This window comes from Poromitra crassiceps (genome assembly GCF_964638095.1).
Source record: "Poromitra crassiceps genome assembly, chromosome: 17".
Lineage (NCBI taxonomy): Eukaryota > Metazoa > Chordata > Actinopteri > Beryciformes > Melamphaidae > Poromitra > Poromitra crassiceps.
The window spans coordinates 18,913,088-18,928,974 of record NC_139635.1 but is presented as its reverse complement, the minus strand read 5'-3'; the positions used below and the strand labels follow the sequence as shown (position 1 = coordinate 18,928,974).

The following is a 15,887-nucleotide window of genomic DNA, read 5'->3' as shown; positions in this document are numbered from 1 at the left end:
TTGCTGTTAAAACCGTCAGGAGTGACTCGTCAGTATATTATATATATATATATATATATATATATATATATATATATATATATATACATATATATTTAGTGTTTATATATATATTTGATTGATTGATTGATTTGTATTCAATGTGTCATGCACTTGACAGTGCCCAGCCCTCATGGGCTTACAAGACACACAAAGTATACATTATACAGTACAACATACAACATACGCCAACGCCGCAGTAATACAGCTAAATCACAGCATAACATACACCACTGCAGCAAAAAAAAATCATTACATCATTTTCTGAACAGAACATTCTGCCTTAGCTCCCATGCCTGGGAAATAAAGTTTCCAATAAAGAAAGTGCCTTTCTTAAAACACAACTCAAGTTTTTCATAATTGTCCATCTAAAAAAAATCATCATAAATAGAGGACATTTTACGGAACAGTAGCTCCACTGTGGAGGGGATAGACCTACTGTACTAAACCCAGAAGCTATATCATTTGGCAACCAAAAACATACAAACCCAAGTATATATTGTAGACTCAGTTTATAATGTCAAGTGATTGACCGCGCCCACAAAATGGAGTTTGTTACAATTAAATTGTCCAGCTGATGTTGGTTGTCGCTGTCTCCTCAGCAGAACCGTCAGCCAATGGTGAACCAGATGAGCGCAGTGTCGAACGGGAATCTGAGTCTAAGGTCTAACGTACCAAACCAGGTCAGTCCAACCAACGTCTCTCAGCGGTCTGTCTTTCTCTCTCACTCTCTCTATGTGTTGTACATCATGATTTAGTCTTTTTATTTGATTCCTAATGTTTGATTCATAACGGTTTCTTTTTTTTTACTTGCTATGTTTAGGAAGTCAATCACACTCTCTTAGAAGTGCTATTTCATGGAATTTAATGGAATTTAATTCTGTTTCCTGTCATTCCGATTCAATTCTAACTCTGTTTCCAGTTAGAGCTGGGTGACATTTGATCCTTTATCTACGGTGGCCGGCAAGGCCAAACGCACTACAGCGGCTCAAAACATTCCCATCAGGGATGTGCTGCCACTTCAGAAACCATGCCATTTCAAAACACACGAAAATAATAACATAACATAAAGGTAAATATTTTTACAATATCAAAAGGTGCAACAAATTAAAGCCGCTAAACAGACACTAAGGACAAATTAAAAAATACGTACCTTTTTATGTCGTCCCCTTACTCCGGCATATTTTCTTCCCTCTTCCAAATCAAACACAATCTCTCGTCTGGTCTCTCTCTCCGGTCGAAAATCATGTGCTCCTCCTAGGGCGTAGAGGCCTGGACCACGTACGCTGTGTTGACTGGATTCACAGTGTTTTTCTGTTGCATTTGTTTTCAGGGTTTTGTGTGTTTTTGACTTTGCATCTTTTCCGTATTTGCAGCTTGTTTGCTGTTATTGTTTTGGCTTCCTGCTGCACCTTTTTTCATTTGCAGCACATTTCCATTGTTGTATTTCTTTTGGATTTTCGGCATGGTTTTCGTACGTCTTTTGAATCGGCATGGTTTTCGTACGTACTTTGAGTTTTTAATCTGCATGGTTTTCGTACATGTTAAGACACTCCCCCACGGCAAGAGACACATACGCCAAGAGCAGAACAACCGCCACAAGACCAGCTTCTTCCCAACCGCCATCAGCCTCACCAAGAAGGCCCGGAAACCCCTTCCGCCAAGGGCCTCACCAACAACCCCCCCCCCCCCACACACACACACAAACTCACTACCTCCTCCTAAACTCAACTGAACCCCCCCCCCCCCCCATAAAACTGGAACTCATATCTAATTTAATGCCTGTCTAACTGGGAATGTAAATTCATGTAAATTCCCTGCACATTAATGCCTATTTAACTTAGCCTGTAAATTTCATGTACATTCAATGTAAACTCTTATTTAACTCCGACTGTAAATTAATGTAAATCCACTGCCTATTTAACGTCTATTTAACTCAGTCTGTAAATCTCATGTAAATCCAACGTAAATTCATATTTATCATCCACAGAACACTTCACCACTCATGTACATATTGTATATTGATTTGATTGCACTTGCAACTTTGTGATTGTCTTTAGTTATCTTCCTACTTCTTATCTCTGTATATTGATGTGACCGCTACGCTGCATACAGACACTAAGACAAATTCCTCGTATGTAACTTGCATACTGTGGCAATAAAAGTGATTCTGATTCTGATTCTGATTCTGATGTTTTGAATCGTCATGGTTTTCATACGTGTTAGGAATCGCCATGGTTTTCGTACGTGTTTTGAATCGGCATGGTTTTCGTACATGTTTTGAATCGGCATGGTTTTCATACGTGTTTTGAATCGGCATGGTTTTCATACGTGTTTTGAATCGGCATGGTTTTCGTACATGTTTTGAATCTGCATGGTTTTCATACATGTTTTGAATCGGCATGGTTTTCATACGTGTTTTGAATCGGCATGGTTTTCGTACATGTTTTGAATCTGCATGGTTTTCGTACATGTTTTGAATCGGCATGGTTTTCATACGTGTTTTGAATCGGCATGGTTTTCGTACATGTTTTGAATCGGCATGGTTTTCGTACATGTTTTGAATCGGCATGGTTTTCATACGTGTTTTGAATCGGCATGGTTTTCGTACATGTTTTGAATCGGCATGGTTTTCATACGTGTTTTGAATCGGCATGGTTTTCATACGTGTTTTGAATCGGCATGGTTTTCGTACATGTTTTGAATCGGCATGGTTTTCATACGTGTTTTGAATCGGCATGGTTTTCGTACGTGTTTTGAATCGGCATGGTTTTCGTACGTGTTTTGAATCGGCATGGTTTTCATACGTGTTTTGAATCTGCATGGTTTTCGTACGTGTTTTGAATCGGCATGGTTTTCGTACATGTTTTGAATCGGCATGGTTTTCGTACGTGTTTTGAATCGGCATGGTTTTCGTACATGTTTTGAATCGGCATGGTTTTCGTACGTGTTTTGAATCGGCATGGTTTTCGTACATGTTTTGAATCGGCATGGTTTTCATACGTGTTTTGAATCGGCATGGTTTTCGTACGTGTTTTGAATCGGCATGGTTTTCATACGTGTTTTGAATCTGCATGGTTTTCGTACGTGTTTTGAATCGGCATGGTTTTCGTACATGTTTTGAATCGGCATGGTTTTCATACGTGTTTTGAATCTGCATGGTTTTCGTACATGTTTTGAATCGGCATGGTTTTCATACGTGTTTTGAATCTGCATGGTTTTCGTACGTGTTTTGAATCGGCATGGTTTTCGTACGTGTTTTGAATCGGCATGGTTTTCGTACGTGTTTTGAATCGGCATGGTTTTCGTACATGTTTTGAATCGGCATGGTTTTCATACGTGTTTTGAATCGGCATGGTTTTCGTACGTGTTTTGAATCGGCATGGTTTTCGTACGTGTTTTGAATCGGCATGGTTTTCATACGTGTTTTGAATCGGCATGGTTTTCGTACGTGTTTTGAATCGGCATGGTTTTCATACGTGTTTTGAATCGGCATGGTTTTCGTACGTGTTTTGAATCGGCATGGTTTTCGTACGTGTTTTGAATCGGCATGGTTTTCATACGTGTTTTGAATCGGCATGGTTTTCATACGTGTTTTGAATCGGCATGGTTTTCATACGTGTTTTGAATCGGCATGGTTTTCATACGTGTTTTGAATCGGCATGGTTTTCATACGTGTTTTGAATCGCCATGGTTTTCATACGTGTTTTGAATCGTCATGGTTTTCATACGTGTTTTGAATCGGCATGGTTTTCGTACGTGTTTTGAATCGGCATGGTTTTCGTACGTGTTTTGAATCGGCATGGTTTTCATACGTGTTTTGAATCGGCATGGTTTTCATACGTGTTTTGAATCGTCATGGTTTTCATACGTGTTTTGAATCGGCATGGTTTTCGTACATGTTTTGAATCGGCATGGTTTTCGTACATGTTTTGAATCGGCATGGTTTTCATACGTGTTTTGAATCGGCATGGTTTTCGTACATGTTTTGAATCGGCATGGTTTTCATACGTGTTTTGAATCGGCATGGTTTTCATACGTGTTTTGAATCGGCATGGTTTTCGTACATGTTTTGAATCGGCATGGTTTTCATACGTGTTTTGAATCGGCATGGTTTTCGTACGTGTTTTGAATCGGCATGGTTTTCGTACGTGTTTTGAATCGGCATGGTTTTCATACGTGTTTTGAATCTGCATGGTTTTCGTACGTGTTTTGAATCGGCATGGTTTTCGTACATGTTTTGAATCGGCATGGTTTTCGTACGTGTTTTGAATCGGCATGGTTTTCGTACATGTTTTGAATCGGCATGGTTTTCGTACGTGTTTTGAATCGGCATGGTTTTCGTACATGTTTTGAATCGGCATGGTTTTCATACGTGTTTTGAATCGGCATGGTTTTCGTACGTGTTTTGAATCGGCATGGTTTTCATACGTGTTTTGAATCTGCATGGTTTTCGTACGTGTTTTGAATCGGCATGGTTTTCGTACATGTTTTGAATCGGCATGGTTTTCATACGTGTTTTGAATCTGCATGGTTTTCGTACATGTTTTGAATCGGCATGGTTTTCATACGTGTTTTGAATCTGCATGGTTTTCGTACGTGTTTTGAATCGGCATGGTTTTCGTACGTGTTTTGAATCGGCATGGTTTTCGTACGTGTTTTGAATCGGCATGGTTTTCGTACATGTTTTGAATCGGCATGGTTTTCATACGTGTTTTGAATCGCCATGGTTTTCGTACATGTTTTGAATCGGCATGGTTTTCGTACGTGTTTTGAATCGGCATGGTTTTCATACGTGTTTTGAATCGGCATGGTTTTCGTACGTGTTTTGAATCGGCATGGTTTTCGTACGTGTTTTGAATCGGCATGGTTTTCATACGTGTTTTGAATCGGCATGGTTTTCATACGTGTTTTGAATCGGCATGGTTTTCATACGTGTTTTGAATCGGCATGGTTTTCATACGTGTTTTGAATCGTCATGGTTTTCATACGTGTTTTGAATCGGCATGGTTTTCATACGTGTTTTGAATCGGCATGGTTTTCGTACGTGTTTTGAATCGGCATGGTTTTCGTACGTGTTTTGAATCGGCATGGTTTTCATACGTGTTTTGAATCGGCATGGTTTTCATACGTGTTTTGAATCGGCATGGTTTTCGTACATGTTTTGAATCGGCATGGTTTTCGTACATGTTTTGAATCGGCATGGTTTTCATACGTGTTTTGAATCGGCATGGTTTTCGTACATGTTTTGAATCGGCATGGTTTTCATACGTGTTTTGAATCGGCATGGTTTTCATACGTGTTTTGAATCGGCATGGTTTTCGTACATGTTTTGAATCGGCATGGTTTTCATACGTGTTTTGAATCGGCATGGTTTTCGTACGTGTTTTGAATCGGCATGGTTTTCGTACGTGTTTTGAATCGGCATGGTTTTCATACGTGTTTTGAATCTGCATGGTTTTCGTACGTGTTTTGAATCGGCATGGTTTTCGTACATGTTTTGAATCGGCATGGTTTTCGTACGTGTTTTGAATCGGCATGGTTTTCGTACATGTTTTGAATCGGCATGGTTTTCGTACGTGTTTTGAATCGGCATGGTTTTCGTACATGTTTTGAATCGGCATGGTTTTCATACGTGTTTTGAATCGGCATGGTTTTCGTACGTGTTTTGAATCGGCATGGTTTTCATACGTGTTTTGAATCTGCATGGTTTTCGTACGTGTTTTGAATCGGCATGGTTTTCGTACATGTTTTGAATCGGCATGGTTTTCATACGTGTTTTGAATCTGCATGGTTTTCGTACATGTTTTGAATCGGCATGGTTTTCATACGTGTTTTGAATCTGCATGGTTTTCGTACGTGTTTTGAATCGGCATGGTTTTCGTACGTGTTTTGAATCGGCATGGTTTTCGTACGTGTTTTGAATCGGCATGGTTTTCGTACATGTTTTGAATCGGCATGGTTTTCATACGTGTTTTGAATCGGCATGGTTTTCGTACATGTTTTGAATCGGCATGGTTTTCATACGTGTTTTGAATCGGCATGGTTTTCGTACGTGTTTTGAATCGGCATGGTTTTCATACGTGTTTTGAATCGGCATGGTTTTCGTACGTGTTTTGAATCGGCATGGTTTTCATACGTGTTTTGAATCGGCATGGTTTTCGTACGTGTTTTGAATCGGCATGGTTTTCGTACGTGTTTTGAATCGGCATGGTTTTCGTACGTGTTTTGAATCGGCATGGTTTTCGTACGTGTTTTGAATCGGCATGGTTTTCGTACATGTTTTGAATCGGCATGGTTTTCATACGTGTTTTGAATCGGCATGGTTTTCGTACGTGTTTTGAATCGGCATGGTTTTCATACGTGTTTTGAATCGGCATGGTTTTCATACGTGTTTTGAATCGGCATGGTTTTCATACGTGTTTTGAATCGGCATGGTTTTCATACGTGTTTTGAATCGTCATGGTTTTCATACGTGTTTTGAATCGGCATGGTTTTCGTACGTGTTTTGAATCGGCATGGTTTTCGTACGTGTTTTGAATCGGCATGGTTTTCGTACATGTTTTGAATCGGCATGGTTTTCATACGTGTTTTGAATCGGCATGGTTTTCGTACGTGTTTTGAATCGGCATGGTTTTCGTACATGTTTTGAATCGGCATGGTTTTCGTACATGTTTTGAATCGGCATGGTTTTCATACGTGTTTTGAATCGGCATGGTTTTCGTACGTGTTTTGAATCGGCATGGTTTTCGTACGTGTTTTGAATCGGCATGGTTTTCATACGTGTTTTGAATCGGCATGGTTTTCATACGTGTTTTGAATCGGCATGGTTTTCGTACGTGTTTTGAATCGTCATGGTTTTCGTACGTGTTTTGAATCGGCATGGTTTTCATACGTGTTTTGAATCGGCATGGTTTTCGTACGTGTTTTGAATCGGCATGGTTTTCGTACGTGTTTTGAATCGGCATGGTTTTCGTACGTGTTTTGAATCGGCATGGTTTTCGTACGTGTTTTGAATCGGCATGGTTTTCATACGTGTTTTGAATCGGCATGGTTTTCGTACGTGTTTTGAATCGCCATGGTTTTCGTACGTGTTTTGAATCGCCATGGTTTTCGTACATGTTTTGAATCGGCATGGTTTTCGTACAGGTTTTGAATCGGCATAGTTTTCGTACATGTTTTGAATCGCCATGGTTTTCGTACGTGTTTTGAATCGCCATGGTTTTCGTACGTGTTTTGAATCGCCATGGTTTTCGTACGTGTTTTGAATCGGCATGGTTTTCGTACAGGTTTTGAATCGGCATGGTTTTCGTACGTGTTTTGAATCGGCATGGTTTTCGTACAGGTTTTGAATCGGCATAGTTTTCGTACATGTTTTGAATCGGCATGGTTTTCGTACGTGTTTTGAATCGGCATGGTTTTCGTACATGTTTTGAATCGGCATGGTTTTCGTACATGTTTTGAATCGGCATGGTTTTCGTACGTGTTTTGAATCGGCATAGTTTCAGAAGCTGCAGGTCGTTTCTCCTAATGTTTTGCGTCGTTGAAACGTGTTTGCCCTCGTCAGCCACCGCATATTTCAACTTCAGAAAATGAATTGGAATCTCAGTTCAGTTCATGAATGACCCTGTCATGTCACCCTACGTGAGTGTAATGGTGTGTTTGGTCCCGCAGGGAAGCCTCAACGCCCAGATGCTAGCCCAGCGTCAGCGCGAGTACCTCAGCAACCACCTGCGCCAGCGCCAGCAGCACGCGCACCAGCAGCGCGCCATGATGATGCGGGCGCAGGGCGCCAACATGGCGGCCGGGGGCGGAGTTAACATCACGGCTGGGGGCGGAGCCAACCCGCGCCTCCCTCACGCCAACCAACAGCAGTTCCCCTACCCGGCCCCCAGCTACGGTACCGGCCTGCCCTCTCCTCCTCTCCCTCCTCCTCCTCCTCCTCCTCCACCCGGCTCTTCCAGTCCCTTCTCCTCTCCTCTCTCCCCCGGCGCTCATCTGGCTAGCCAGGGCATGCTGGGAAATGTAGGCGGGCAGTACGGCGGGGTTTTGAGTCCGCCCATGCAGCACAGTGCCTTCCAGTTCGCCAGTTCAGGTATAAGATACGAGCGCAGCAGCGTCATCCTGTCCATGGGAGTGTCTTCTGCTTTTTTGTGGTGGTGATGGCGATGAAATGTTACAATCATCTTTGTTTTATTTTATTTTTTTAGGTTGATTTGGCTTGCTTGGTGGTTTCCTGGCTGTAATCTGGCGCCGATCTCTTGTGCTTTGTCTGGCGGTGGATTTGTTTGTCTTGTGCAGCTCTAGCCCCAAAGTGACCCTACTACTGTACTTTGTGTATATATTATCATTTATACACTTTAGGGTCACACAGTGTTCCAATAGGCAATAGGGGGGAGCGGCTGTTCAAAACGCTCTCCTACTCCGTCTCCGACGTCCGATTGCAGATCCGAAGGTATGATAGTCCTCCTACGGAAGCCAGTAATTTAGGAACGCTATGTGACCCTAATACTCCACGAGTGTATATATTATATATACACAAAGTACAGTAGCAGGGTCACTTTGGGGCTTGTGCAGATCCAGATTTGTCACATAATGTTTCTGCTTTTGAACTCAGATTAACTCCTCATCCAATTTCTTCTTCTTTTCTATCATTTTTAATCCACATAATAAACCAGTCAGGAGAGTAATGGACCATGTGTGTGTGTGGACATAAGTATGTATGTGTAGATGATTTGTGCTTGTGTGGTGGTGGTAGTGTTCTTTTTTTCCATTTGTTTGATTGTCTATAGAGGGGTATGATGCACGTGACGTCACAGAGGCAGAAGTCACTGCGGGGTCACGCCCACTGAGTGGCAGCGCGACTGATTTTCAATGCAGTAATCAACCTGGATAAATGTCACCTGCTGCTCCAAACAACAGAAGCCGTTTTCACACATGCGCTTTTTACCGTTAAATGACCGGAAAGCGGTCTAATGCCTTGGAGTGTGAAAGTTGTTTTCCGGTATAAGCACGACCCCGTCATCGCGGACTTTTCACCAGTTCCTAGGTTGTCATAAGAGCGGTATGGCTGCTTCATGTGTGGGCGTGCCCCCCCCCCCCCCTCCCCTCTCTGCTCGCTCTCTGGTCAGAGTCCTTCAGTCCAGCCCGACAGGGACACAGACAGCGAAAATGGCAAAGGCTTGTTCGAGTCTTGCAAGCCGCCCAACGCTTGTAAGCAGATGCACGAAGCGAAATGTGGAAGTATTTTGCTTACGTTGCTGACAGCGAAGGCAAGCCCGGACACATCAAACGAAGCCAGTCTGTAAAAAGTGCTTCAACGCGATGCAGGTGAACGGATAAACATCGAACCAGCCAGGCTATTTCTCTCAGACACGGATCCCAACTTCTTCAAAGATTTCAGTTCAAAGACTGGTTAGCGAATGTGAAGGATACAACATACAAGCCCTCTTAAGTCTAACGAGTGTGATTTATTGTGTGACAAGCGAACTTATTTCACCATCAGAGTTTTGCCGACCCCCAAAATAAGCCCCCCCCCTCAAATACAGGCAATTTCGCTGCTATATTCACACATGTGAGCCCTCAGGTGTGAAGGGAAATTCCGGGAAATGGCCGATATTGATTTACAGGCAAGGTTCCTGTAGGCATGTGTGAAAACGGCTACAGAGGAACCTGCTGAATGTTTTGCCACTCAGTCCCGATTGAGGGCGCGTGTTCCCGTGGGAAAGTGACGTCCGTTCATACCCTCTATTCACCTTATGTTCAGACCTTACAGTGGGCCAAATTCTTCCGGGTCGTGTTAACACTTCCGGCGGTCACGCCGCAAAATAAGAGAGTTGTTTTTGGAGCGGACAGTGAAGGGGGTAAAATAAAGAACGTAGCCTAATACTTTGAGCTCGGTACACAGCAAGCAAGCGAGTATCCACTGTTAGCCAGGTCAGATAACGTTATCGTCGACAATGACGAGCACTTTCTTGTAAAACATACCTGGACTCCAACAAGGAAAGCTTCAGATAGTTTTCTCTCCTCCGAGCGCAGCTCGAGCCACTTACGTCAATAAGACCCGCAGACGTTAACGTAATTCCCTGGAATGCGAGACTTAACGAGCCAGTTACATGGCGTTGCATTCTTAGACATTGCCGTTTGCTTTTATTTGGTATGTTACATACAATTGGCTAAATTATTAGTTAATTCAGAGTTAGATGATATTGGAGCAGCCAGCAATTTTATGTATATTTATTTTTAGCCGGAAGTCGTCACACGACCACACAACCGGGTCAAATGGGCGTGGCTACATAAGGTGAATAGCATGGGTGGGCAATTATTTTTCATGGGGGGCCACATGAGAAACCCAGATTGTTACCGGGGGCCGAGCAAATATTGTCATGCCGTAACCCAGGAACTTTGATGATAGAGAGGACCACAAAAAAATGTCCTCGCTACCAGAGGGCCAGATTTTGCTGAGGGCTGGGGCCTGAACGGCACCGGCGCAAAGAAATTTGGGGCATTTGAAGTCAGGTTTAGAGGAATAACTCATTTTAAATTAACAGTTGTGATGTCATTATTCAGTCTTAAAAAACAATATTTGATCCTTTTCTCACTCACTCCTATGTCACCAGGGCTTGAAATTAACTTTTTTGACCATCTGCCAATATGGCTGCTAGATTTTAAAGTTACCAGCCAATTAGAATTTCCACTAGCTAAAATGTTTTTCTTGAAATAAACCGGAATATGAGTGGGTTAATTTAAGCATAAGTATCAGTAAGTGGCCCGGGATTCTCAAAGCCTGTGTTGAGGGTCACACGAACAAAAATGCACTAGTGAAGCTAAATAAATCCAAAACCAACAAGTTAATTATTTTAATTTTTACTTCAATGTAGAACAGTCATTTCTTACATATGAGATTACTTTTAGCCTTTTAGTCATAAAGATTATTGAAAGATATTCCATATTCCAGACTGAAATGCTATAACAGAAGTGGAGTATTGGCCAGAATGACATGAACATCTGGACACTTATTCAGCGGGTATCTTGCATGTTGCGTTCAGGTGCACTGTAAAAAATAAAAAATAAAATTGCAATTCCAGCGCGGGCGGCACAGGGGGCGCCAGTTTCCCAGGTCTGCTCTATAGTCACACCAACCACAATAATGGAACAGTTTGTTGTGAATGCATAGTGAACCTAATCTGACCAAAATGTTTGATTCTAGAGAAATGTTCAAGGCAATTTTGGGAGGTTTCTGATGAAAGGAGAAGACAGGGTCATGAGAATATTGGAATTGAAGAAAGTACTTTTCAACTTCAACTGATATTGTCATCTCCCTGTGAACTCTAGATTTATTTTACAATAGATTTGGACAGAGAATAAAATCTTCAAATGTCTAAAAGTGACAAGGTCTGAAACTCACAGGTCAAATGTGTCAGTGTTTTGTGGGTGGCTGCGGTCGCTTCCCACCCTGGTTATCAAACTTCGCCACATAAACATTCATCTTATGATCCTTGTCTCCTTCCAACCTCCAGGGATGAGTCAGCAGCAGCAGGACCCAGGGACGGGCTTCCCTGGCGGGGCCGCCACCCCCCAGAGCCCCCTCCTGTCCCCCAGGATGGGGCAGGGTCCGAGCGCCATGCTGCAGCAAAGCCAGGGCCACCCCCACAACCAGGGGGCCTCCGGTGGCTACCAGGCCAGCATCGAGCACAACGGCTGGCACCAACCCACCAACGTGTCCACCAGCAACAGGTCAGAAGAGTTTACAATTCACATGTCAACATCCTTAGGCTGTATGTTCAGAGGAAGGAGGTGCATGTCATCAAGGTTATCAAGTGGGATCCTCCCGTCACAGCTATTTGGTTGAGTTGGGATCACGACCCCATTTAGCAGATAAATCCATTTTAAAATCTAAGAAGATAGACCAACATCAGGGGTCCCCAATTACTTTTCACCAAAGGCCCCGAGGGCTGGGGCATTTGAAGGCAGGTTTAGAGGAAGAACTCATTTGTTTAAGAGATGATGATGTCACAATGTCTATGACATCATCAGTGATGTCACTCGAACAATTGTGATGTCACCATGCCTATGGCATCATCAGTGATGTCACTCGAGCACTCGATGATGTCATCAGTGAGTGAGGGTCACATCAACTACGCTCCGTCACTTTCTGCTTCGTTCTGATGAGGGCAGTGTGCGCACATTTTCTCTCACTACTGATCACTCACTGACGTCATCACTCATCAGTGATGCGAAGTTGAGCAATTTGCGCGCTCAGTGATGTCACCCGAGCACTCCACGGCGTGATCAGCGATGGTCACTCGAGCAATTCTGATGTCATCAGTGAGTGATGTCATCAGTGATGCAAAGTGGGGCAATTGTGCGCTGCACATGCCAATAATTAATTATTGAAGACTGTGTACTCTCTTCTTTCCAGTTTGTACTCCCAGCAGTCCCAGTCCCAGTATGTCCCACAGCCCAATGGAGGAATGTACAATAGCAGCAACAATATGAACCTGGTTGCCATGGCAACCAGCAATGGCAGCAACATGAACCAAATGTCCGGACAGATGACCTCCATGGCTGCAGAGCAGGTGAGAGGCACAATGTCAACTACGTTTGTTAGTCGGACACTGCGTTGATCAGAATTCGTTTTAACTATACAAGATTCAAGATTTCCTTTATTGTCATTGTCCTGGGTTAAGCACAACATACACCAGGGAGGGTGTGTTGTTTTTCTTGTACCACGGCAGATGCAGCAAATCACCAGTGTGACGCATACAAACACCAATCGCCATCTAAATCAGTGCAAATTCAATTAACAAATTGTTAATTGAATCTTCTGCCTGGACATTGCCTTTTTCAGTGTCCGCATAAAATTACATTTGGACTGTTTCATAGCCAGTTACAATTTCCTTGTAGCCGCATTCACTTTTCTTCAAGTTCTATATTGGCGTGTGTTAGCGCAAAGCAATTTAGTAAATGGATCAAGTTTTACTCGCTGGTCAGAAACCAGAAATAAATTGGCCGGGCAGTTGTCATGTAAACGCACACTAAGTGTTTGTGTGTTGTGGTCTTCCTTGTACAGGCGAGCAACAGCAGCCTGATCCTGGAGCAGCTGGCGGGAATGGACATGTTGACACAAGAGGGCGAAGCCACTTCTGTAAGTAAACCACTATTGGAGAATATCTTTTTGAGAAAGGCAGTGTTTAGAAAACCCTAATTTATATGTATATTATATAGGTAGTGTGTTCTGTATTCTAGACAAAGGGAGTCTGTTAGAAATGTTGAAGCATAAACAGTGATACTGAATGTAGGCTTCAGTATGTACTGTTGTCAGGGACGGCGCTACACTGGGGCAAGGGGGGGCTATAGCCCCCTCACAAATCTGCCAAGCCCCAGGTAAGCCCCCTCAAGCATTTTGGCATCTTTTTATTTTTAAAGAAACAAATGTGTAAATTTAATTACCAGCCATTCTTGATTGATTGATTGATTGGTTGATTGAGTGATTGAATTTATTTGATAATTGATAAGAAAGATACGTATACAACTGCCCAGCAGGAATACATACATGTAAAAAATCATCGATCATGTGTCTTTGTTTGGTTGCACCACGGAGACGTAAGGTACATCTTAACTAGTAGACCCTAAAGTCCATACTAACCAAAATAGTGTCGCAGACAATGACGTGTACAGTATCTGTGACCAATCAGTGAAAAGCACGGTGGAAACTTTGTTTATTTACGGTTGTTTAAGTAAGTGGAGTGAAAACAGGACATGTTGCCCACCGCAAATTAGTGCTTTCATATTTCATCAACACTAATCAAATGAGAACGTTATTGAGTAACGTTCGTTTAGGTTCATATTACTGTTAACGTTTATCTGTGAGCTCTTCATCAGTATTGTAGGCTATACCACCATCCTGCCTCACTAAATTGTTGCGGTTATTTTAATTTGTATGCAGTGCTGCAGCTTGTGGGAAACAAAAGCGTGAGTCATAAATATCAAAGGGTGTAATTTATCACGGAGAGCGCGTTGCGGACGCAAAACAACGATGCGCCACGGTGCCAAGTTGCAATCCGTGCCAACTGCTATTTTACGGAGGACTTTACACCTAGTAAGACGTAGGTGTAAATTTTAAGTTCTAACTTATGCCTACGTTGGAACTATTTCACTTGGTGCAACCCAAATATTTTTAGTAGTGCGTAAACTCGGACTTAGTGAGACTTTACGTTCAAACTAGCTTACGTTTCAACTTACGCACAGCTGGTGCAACCCACTGCAGGCCACCGGGCATCAGCCCGACGTGTTAGCTTGGACGCTCACAGTCACAACACTGCCTCACAAACTTGGCTGCATCCAACTCGAGACAACTTTTCAGACCCTGGAGACAATCTTTCTCAGAAGAGACTAACGCGACAAATCTGGAGCCTTTTTCTGACATGGGATTAACATTACCAGCAAGCAGCAGTTGGTTAACACGTTCACTGCCAATGACGAGTTGACTCGTCAAACACAATCCAACCGTTCACTGCCAATGACGAGTTGAGACGTCAAAAAAAAATTGCTTTTTTTTTTTTTGACGGTGGGACGTGGATCAACGCTCCCCACGTCTCCTATAAAAATATTGGAGTCAGCGAACGTGTACAACCCATTCCACGGACCCACTAAGTGGCGACAGTGCTCTCCACACTAGGAAAAGCAGAGCCAAAACTGTAGGGTAACGCGCGAGGAAACCATTCTCTACTGTAAAATGGATTGGCGAAAACGCTTTCACTTTCGTGCATTATCGCGCTGGGAGCTGGCGGTGGGGGATTCCAAAAATAGACTGGGTGAAAAACACAGTTTGAAACACGCAGCATAAAGCCTAGAATCGCACAAAGCTTCATCAAAGCTCTCAAACCCAAGAAACAAGTGAGCCCTATCCACACTCGCTGCCAGGGAGGGAGGCTGCTCAAACTCGCAGCAGCAGCAGCAGCAGCAGAACACTCGCTTGTGACAAACGCAGGCTGAAAGCCACCAGACACGCCCACGGAGGGAGGAGTTTGAAGGAGAGGGCGTTCAGAACTATATTGTTTAGATGTCTGATCTCTCACTGATGCCAAAAATAAATGGTTAAAGTGACTGTTCTGCCTGTTTGATTGAATTTCACAAAACTGCGATTATCTCAGCTTTCACTCTCAGACGCTGAAACCATGCTGTACTCAACGGCTAATATCTACATAACTACTAACTCTACAAACTAAGTCTTTTAGACAGAGAAAGCACACATTCTATTAGTACTTTTGTGAACTTTGTGTTCACAAACTCCAAGCAGAAAATAATCCTCGGCTCTTGTAAAATGAGCCAGAATCCTCAAAAAAACCCTCTGGCAGAACCTACCTACAGTAAAAAAAAAAAAAAGGCTGGCAGTGAATGGTTGGTTCATAAAAAAAAAAAAAAAAAAAAATCGAACAGTCAATTTACATATCGAACACGAACCCCTCCCCCACATTCGAAGTTGCATTCGAATTTCGAATGAAAAGTGACAGCCCTAGACCATGTTGGAAATTAAGTGTTTACACTTTTACATGCTATCCCTTGGATCTGTTATTGTCTCTATATCCATCAATAAAGTCAATCAATCAATCAATCAATCAAAAGGCTTATTTCCATTGTGGACTTTTTCTTACGCTGATATTAACCTAACCAATCATCACTCATCATGCCTAAACCCAACCAGTCATCACTCTGCATGCCTAAACCTAACCAATCACTCCTCATGCCTAAACCTTTGCACGTGAAAGTTTTTGTCATTGCCTTGTGGTCACTTGTAGTTTTATAGCTATATATATATTTATTGTCATTTTTCACATAGACACTTG

General features: G+C 42.7%; 1 protein-coding gene across 1 annotated transcript in view; it reads left to right on the top strand.

Annotated features, from left to right (window-relative positions):
- Positions 1-15,887, top strand: part of LOC310792234 (nuclear receptor coactivator 2-like) — a 158,211-nt gene that overhangs the window by 140,047 nt on the left and 2,277 nt on the right. Inside the window, exons 18-22 of the mRNA XM_083653962.1 lie at positions 645-722; positions 7,714-8,134; positions 11,559-11,775; positions 12,461-12,617; positions 13,112-13,186. Of these exons, the coding sequence (XP_083510088.1) occupies positions 645-722; positions 7,714-8,134; positions 11,559-11,775; positions 12,461-12,617; positions 13,112-13,186 (948 nt within the window). The remainder of the gene's footprint in view (positions 1-644; positions 723-7,713; positions 8,135-11,558; positions 11,776-12,460; positions 12,618-13,111; positions 13,187-15,887) is intronic.